General features: G+C 41.1%; 1 protein-coding gene across 1 annotated transcript; it reads right to left on the reverse strand.

Moving 5' to 3' along the window:
- On the reverse strand, window positions 1-2,451 carry LOC109472874 (SLIT and NTRK-like protein 6). Its single transcript, XM_019772738.1, has one exon. It carries the CDS (start codon window positions 2,449-2,451, stop codon window positions 1-3), a length of 2,451 nt encoding a protein of 816 aa, XP_019628297.1.
- Window positions 2,452-8,470: the final 6,019 nt, after the last annotated feature.

Raw genomic sequence — 8,470 nt, forward strand, 5'->3', positions numbered from 1 at the left:
TCAAGTGTCTTCTAAGTCTTCCAGAATGACTCTGCTGACTGTAGAAATGGACCCACAGCTCAGGGTAGACTTTTCTCTGGGAAACTGTCCTCTCCACACGGGGTAGCTGTAGACTGGCTGTCCAGGCAGGCTTGCTGTGTCTTCATCACACAGCATGGTGCTGTCTATACCAGCACAGTTTGTGTCCACATCTGTGGCTGTCAGGGTCAGGTACACAGGCTGGCTGTCTACGCTGTCAGTATCTCCAATGAGGGACAGATAAGTAGCATGACTTGTGATGCTCTTGGAGTCATCCTCGTCACCAATCACAGACAGGTACGTTGTGGACTCGTTGTAGCCTGGGAAGGAGAGGTATGTCCCAGTACTTGCAATGCTTCTTGTGTCCAGGTCATCATCTGCCAGTGCATAAATGTGACTGGACGCGGCGGTAGGGCAGCGCAGGTCGTCGATTGTGTCGTAGACCGGTTCGCAGGAGTCTGGGCGAGGCAGGAGGGCCTGCAGGTCTTCTAGGTACTGACGCCGAATGTCAGGACTGAAATAAGGCATGACATCAGGAGATGCCGCTTGCTTTTTCTTCCAACGGTAACGCATGACCCCAACTACAACAAGCACGAACAGAACTATCACAGCCAGAATCACTAACACGACTGTTAATGTTTGATCTGATGCTGACACATAACTGACAACTGATGTATTGTCAGTTCCAGACAAAGAAGTTGTTACTGTGGATAGAGTTGTGTCTGTTCCACTGGCACAGACTGTGGATAGAGCATGATGAAATGTCATGTTTGCAGGCGTTGCACACATGGGACCAGGTGTGGACACATTGAGGTGAAGTTTGCTGTGCCAGTCCATGAGGGGACAGAGGTTCATGTCACAGTACCACGGGTTGTTCTCTAAGAGTACAGTCTGGGATGGAGTTGATTCTTTAGGTGTTGTTGTGACTGAGAGCACTGAGAGGTACTCTAGCTCATTATGAGACAGATCTATGTAACTTAACATTGTTAAGTTGCTAAATATATTGATGGGAAGGGACTGCAGTCTGTTTTGTCCTAACAAAATTCTTCTGAGAGAGGGAAGGCTGTGGAAGGTATTCGGTGGCAGAGTTGTGACATCATTACCACTCAAGTCCAGCTCTTCTAGACTTTCCATGCCGTGGAAAATATCCTCCTTGTCAATCCTTCTCAAGCCGATGTTGTGCAGGAAGAGCCTCGTCAGGTTGGTCAGTCTAGAGAAGTCATCCACATGTTGGAGCACGGCTATGTTGTTGTGGCGTAGATCGAGAGTTTGTAGTGTTTCTAGTGTGGCTGCAGCGCGGGGAAACTGGGAGAACAGGTTACCCTGCAGCTGCAGCACTTTTAATGCAGTGCCACTGAACACGTCCATGGGAAGGGCCTGCAGCTGGTTAAAGGCCAAACTGAGGTGTGTGAGCGATGAGTTGGAGAAGGCACCTGAAGGCAGGTAGGATAACCCAACCTTCTGTAGCTCCAGTGTGTGCAGTTCAGGCATGGATTGGAGCATGCCAGGCGGTACTTGCCCTAGAGGGTTACCTCCAAGTGACAACATCTTCATGGATGACATACTAGTCAGAGAGGTTGGTACGGTGGTTAAATTGTTGGACGACAGGTTCAGACGAGTCAACCAAAGGTGTGAAAATGCGTTATCTGCCATTGAAACGATGCCATTGCCTGAAAGGTACAAGTACTTCAGGTTTTGCAGACCTGTGAGAGAAGCGTCATCTACCGTCTTGATTCTGTTGTAGCTGAGGTCCAGATGTGTCAGAACTGTGAGTTGCTGTAGAGAACTAGGGATGCTGGACAGTCTGTTTACTCCCAGTAGAAGGGTTTCTAACTTCATGTTTCCTTTGCCAAAAACCAGGTGTGGAAGTGATTCCAGGTTGTTGAAAGATAGGTCCAGACTTCGGAGATTCAGACCAGCAAAGATGTCTCCTTGTAGCAGTGACAACTGTGTATTTCTAAGGATGAGTGCCTGAAGCCGTACTGTTGTTCTGTAATGTCGAAGTGGTACTGTCAGATTTTTGATGTTGTTGTTCTCCAGGTTTAAATATTTCAGGCTGGAGATGTGTAAAACCTCCACCGGAATATTTTCCAGCATGTTATGTTGGAGGTACAAATAAACCAGCGGTGTTTCTGACAAGGAGTTCACTTCAATAAAGGAGATATTGTTCTGAGACAAGCACAGTCTGGTGAGGTTCTTAAACCTCAGGATGTCTCCTGTCCAATTGTAACTCAGACTGTTGTTACTGAGGTTGAGTTCAGTGATGTTGTTGGGGAGGTCTGATGGCACTTCTGTCAGCCCCAGTCCAACACATGATGCCACAGCTTTATAAGCATTGCTGTATTGGGTACACTGGGTTTCATTTTTCTGTCCAATACAGTTAGTTGTAAAACTGTACAGAAGGAGCAGAACTGAAGGAAACTTGGATAACATGGTGAACCTTTTTTGTTGTGATCCACACTGTACCAATTCACACCATCATCATCATGTCACAATCATCCGTCTAAATCCAGGAACTGTGCTGAAAATCAGCATCACCAGACGTGTACGTTTTTGTTGTACAGGCTCAGTCTATATGTGTACTGTCTGTAACAGTTGCAGTAAACCAGTATGCCTGTGGAAGCCTTGTTCCAGATAACCAGTAATAGTACAGTTGAGCTGTTCAGAATCTGTAGCTGTACCAGTGCAATAGCTCAATTGGTAGAGTGCTCGCTTTGTAACCGGGAGGTCGTGAGTTCAAACCCCGGCCGGGTCATACCAAAGACTTTAAAAATGGTACACACTTCTTTCTCTCTGCTTAGTACTCAGCACAAGAGAAAGTGTGTGGGAAGGTCAAACACACAGCACTACCAGCGGACTAGCCCCCTGCTGTAGTGCCTTGCACAACTGTGTGTCGCCCAAGGGCTACAGAAATGGATATGGGCTCTGCATAAGGGCACGGATATGGAGACCTTTCCTTTCTTCTTTTCTGTTCTGTTGACTTTACCACTCTGACACACACATGCAGGTACAGCACAGGTCCACATCAGGTCTGTGTGATGGGATTGTCAGTCATCCATCTCAAACAGTATCTGTCAAGGAACACAAAATATAACATGAGAATCTATTGACACAACAAAAAAGCTAACAAAGCTAAATACATGTGTGGTTAAAGTCATCTTACGTACAGAATATATGTATGCTGTAACAATAAAGGTTAACTATTCTCTAACATGTGTTCTCTAAGATAAAAACATTCTTTAATGCATTTTCCTATTTGAACACTGTATTGGTTATCTCCCCTGAGAATGTAGTTGCATTTATCTATATAGGTCTAACGTATTGAAATCAATTGAACAAGCGGAAAGAAAGGTGAACAGCAATAGGGCTTATCATTGTATAGTGCACAATCCATTATAAAATGGTGCTCATTTTCAATCATGTTTGGATAAAATGGACAGAACCTTTGGTCATTTGGTATTTTCTTGTATTGACCCATTTCTATGTTTAATTTATGACAACTAATTCTTAAATTTTGTGATCGCTTTTCAGATATCTAGATATGGGCTCAGTGAAAATGCCCAAGTACAGGAATTTGGACTAGAAATCCTGAGTAAACTAGACCAGGACTCGAAATCATTTTTGGGAATAGGTGCACTGGTGCTCCCAACCTACAAAAATTGGGTGCACAAAAATTTTTTGGGGTGCACCATATAATATAGAATAACTAGAGTCTCAGCAATAACTAATTATGTTTTATATCTAAAGAAAAGTACTGCAACAATGATTTTATTATTTTTCTGACACTCAGATGAAAGAATTCAAAGCTCTTTGATACTACTACATGTACATGTATACATTCATATTATCTTTACATGCTACGTATAAACCTATGAAAATATTTGGGTGCACTGGTGCACCTACAGAAAAAAAATTGGGTGCACAGCTCCAAATTTGGGTGCAGTAAGGTGCACATGCACCCAGTATTTCCAGCCCTGTAGACCATACCATCAATGCTGCACATGTCTCCTTACAATAGCAGATATTAGGCCACAGCAAGTAAATTTTATGGATGACATCCTCCACTGACAGACTCCAAATCTAATGCGAGCGGGCGAAAAAAAAACAAGGTGGGTCGAAGAAAACAAGGTTTCTACATTTAAAAATTTTGACTCAATCATTGTACACTGTCAGATGGTTTTGATTCAGTGGGAACATCACATATACACAGCCAGCATCACATATCACTGCATCAAAGTAAGAAACAAAACATAAAATCAGAGCCTTTTCTTGTCTCCTCTCTTTATAGTTATCTGCCATCCACCTTCCGGCATGGCAACAGGCATCTTTGCCCATTTTCGGCATGGTGACCACTGTCAGAAGGCAACAAAATTTCTTGTTCCCCCTCCCCCAAATCAGGTGAAAATTAATGCGCGCGCTGATGTCATCCATAAAAATTACTTGCTGTGGCCTTAGCTAGAATTATAAGAATGTGTCCCTCCCTCATGCAGCTGTACTGTGCAATTCTGCCTAACTCATCTTCCATTGAAGGCCTTTGATTTACAGGTTGTTAGATTAATGGACCTAAAACAGTAATCTGTAGCCTTGTTTGTAGGTGATGACCTTGACCGTAATAAAAAAATCATAATAATATAAATGATTCAACCATCCCTGTAATCTATAGTTAGTGATCTAAAATGATTGCCCAGTCATGCTACATGTAGCATAATAATACTACTGTTATTATAATAATAATAGTACAGTAACACAGTTGACATTTTGCCTAACTCATGGGGTCTTCCTGCTCTTTCGCTTGCTTTTTATTTTTGACGAATGCACTTTGTGAGCATGGTTCTACATGTACAATGTACAGATGGATATATCCTCGTGGACAAAGGCTTACCCTCTGGCAGACCTGTTTCTCAAATGAAGTGGTTCAAAGTTTGACACAATTTTCCTTTCAGTTAAGTAGTGTAATTGAAGTTAGTCCATGGACCAGGTGGGTACAGTATACTGTGGGTATATCCAAATACTGTGCAGGGCTCAAAATTCATGTTTGGGAATAGGTGCACTGGTGCACCCAACCTAAAAAATTAGGCGCACAAAAATTTTTTGGGGTGCACCATATGAAACAAAACCTAATTACAGATCTTACTGCTCCTTTTCTGAACTTGAATCTAATTGAAAGATAACTTCAAAATCTTAATCATTACTACAACAAAGATTTTATTTTTTTCCTGAAACTTAGAGACCAAGAATATCCGGTATACTATTATACACTTCTAATGTTAAAAATTCCTACAAAAATATTTGGGTGCACCCACAGAAAAAAATGAGGTGCACAACTTCAATTTTGGGTGCACTAAGATGCACATACACTGTACACTCAGTATTTCCAGCCCTGGTGTGGGTACCCCCCGAGGTGGCAATTTTTTATTATGGTTTTTGAAAAGTAAGGTGTCCGCGGAATATACAATGTATTATTTTGATATGATAGCAGTGGCAGTGCGGTATGTTTGACCTTGCTATCTGACCTTGGGAAGTGGGAGTGGTGGCAAATAATCAAATATGTATATTTTTTTTAGGTAACTTGACGGACTGATGAATCCAAAACCAAGGATTACAAAATATCAATTTTGTTTCGATATGTCATTTCTATGAGAAGTTATGAGTCTTTAAAATTCAATTTTAATTTTTGGTAAAAATTGGTACAGACAGTTTACTTTAAAAGCTTTCATATATTCAGATTATACATGTAGATTGCATTTATTAGATTTGCTGTATCTTTCCCTGAATATTTCCCCAGATTCAAATTATAAAAATCCATCAATCCAATCTGGAGATAATTTATGAGTATCTGAAAGTTTTATTCCCACAGGCCTTGTGTGGGGGAAACCGTTGCTAGGGCTGTTGCTAGGGAGGCACTGGGCTGCTTTCTCAGCAAAATGGAGTACGTTACCGTACGTAAAACGTGAAGAAGATTTTTATCAGTGGAAATTTGTCTAAAATGGAGATCCATAATGTTTGTACATGTACATGTATGTACATGTAACTACATGTATGTAACCATTGCTAAGGAAAATATACCTCCCTAGCAACACAGGATAAGTACTTTTATATGGTTTCATAAATGGCAACAGTGGCAATTTTTGTGTGTTCTTAGCTGAAATGTAGATTTCTTATTCTTGTGCCAGGATATATGAAGCAATTTTGCACAGTGGTGCCTACATGTAGGCTGTGGCAATAGCCAGACTGAAGGATACATGTAGACGTATAATGATTTTTACATTAAAGCGGTGTACAATGAAAAGAGAGTGCCAGTACGAGGATAAGCTTGGACCACAATGTCATGCACTTGTAACCAGACAAAATTATTATTGTGTTGGTGCCACTTGTAGGATAATAGCACTCTCCTCTATGTACTTTCTCTATTGTAAGCACATCACGGCAAGAATTAATAATAATATTGCACATGAGAAAAAAATACTTTTTTGGCTTGAACAACAGAAGGTTCACTTTTCAGTATGTGCTTCCTAGGGCCAACAGTTGGGAAACATTTCGATATTGAATCTGTCTAGACTAAGTGGTTCCAATAGTCTATAAAGCTACTTGCACTGGTGCAAGTGCGCTCAAAACTTATGTGCACCCGTCCAATTTCATGTTTATTGCACAAAGGTGTGCATTTAAAGGGTAATTCGAGCCCTAAAGCATGTTACTTTTATTTCAAGACAGTTAAATTTTGAGACATAGATTTTATACAAATTTTAAAATGTGATAAAACTGTTCTTACCAGATAAGACTGTTTGGAACAGGATGACTTTGTTGAAGGAGCGGTTTCCCCATTCTGTTTTCACACTTCCTGGTCCAGCCAGTCCTGTGGGTAGGTCTGAGTCTCTGAGTCTGACTCCCTGGGAAAACCTGACAATTTCTCCTGCTGGATCAGAGACTTAGGAGCTACCAAATGTTACCAGGGGTGTTCCTCCTGGCTCAGCTATAGTTAGATTTACTGAATCCATCTGTAATACCAACTCAATTAAAAATAAGCAAGTTGTCATGGTTTAGATGTAGTAATTTGAGATGCTCTAAAGTAGATGCTGTCAGTAAGTATTAGCTTGAATGTGAGGTGCATACTAGATGAAATGGTTGTGTCTGAGCAGCACATGTTGTTGGTATTTAGGATCAAACTTCCTGCTGCAGTCGTGATATGAATGTTTGCCTTTTGTCTTAAACAGACCGCAATAGTGGACCAAATTCCTGTGCTGGGGAGTAACTGGTCCTACAAACTGCTTTATGGCCATTAGCATGTATTAAACAAGCTTCAACTCTTTTTTTAGCATGAGAAATGAAATTGACTTAGGTTCATATACATGTATGTCAATGCCTTACTTTGATGTTGAATCCGTGTTTGGTTAATCCTGAGTTTTGTGGGACTGGATCGTGTGGCGTAATGGTTGGGTGTTTGTCGTAGAACCCATATATGTCGTAGAACCCAGGACCTATATAGGTCCTGGGTTCAAATCCATCAACATGCCTTGATGTTGTGCCCAGGGCTCTAGCCAGCTCAAATTTTTTTCTGTCATGATTGGCCAGGGGTAGAGTGCTCGCAACCTAGGGGAGTCTGGGGACAAATTTTGTATTTTCAAGCCTTTAAAAATTGAATTTCCTTCATGTTGAGAGATCGGAGAGTGGTTGTTGTTTGTTCCTTCTGATGTTTTTATTTTTTATCCTAAGGTTTTGCCACCATTTTTTCATCAAGGTTGACAGATTGGTTTTAGAAAATTTCTGTCACATGCCACAAAGTTCCTGCAATTGACGGAAAAAGTGATACTGGCTAAAGCCCTGGTTGTCCTAAGGCACTTTACATAACTTTCCTCACTTCACTTACTAGTAGGTGAAAATGTATAAGTCCCTAGCTTTTATTAGAGAAGTCCCTCAAGTGGGACGTTAAAAAGAGGGTCCAAGTTTGAGGTCAAATTTATCATAATCTCTGCGAAATGACATAACATCTGTGTCCATAATGTCACCAGGGTCCATAATATCGCCACCTCAGAAATAGTGTGCTTAAAGATATTTTTACTGCAACATACCCCAGGTATGTACATTTCATGGTGATATTATGGACACAGATGTTAGAACACTGGTCGCATCAATTTTGGAAAGTCACAAGGCATTTGGAAACTCAAGTAAAAATTGATTTTCAACATTCAAGTTTCACATCAGTGTGTAGCTCTTGGTGTAATGAGCACAGTGATATGAAAATTATTGTTCTGCAGTGTTCATAACTTAAGATATCATTAATAATAAATACATGCAGACCGGTGGTCTTTCCTAACAGCCCGTCAGGCCTAACAGCTAGCCCGCAAGTTTTAATTACAGGACCTTCGGTCTAAAGGCACTAGACTACAGGTGTAGAATCCCAGCCCGCGGGCTGATTTACTCAAAAACCATTCAGACCGTCAGCCTAACTTCAGCC

This window comes from Branchiostoma belcheri, unplaced genomic scaffold (assembly GCF_001625305.1).
Source record: "Branchiostoma belcheri isolate BF01 breed outbred unplaced genomic scaffold, Haploidv18h27 scaffold288, whole genome shotgun sequence".
Lineage (NCBI taxonomy): Eukaryota > Metazoa > Chordata > Leptocardii > Amphioxiformes > Branchiostomatidae > Branchiostoma > Branchiostoma belcheri.

Coding starts and splice junctions, on each gene's coding strand:
- LOC109472874 (XM_019772738.1), bottom strand. CDS start 2,451: ATGTTATCCAAGTTTCCTTCAGTTCTGCTCCTTCTGTACAGTTTTACA.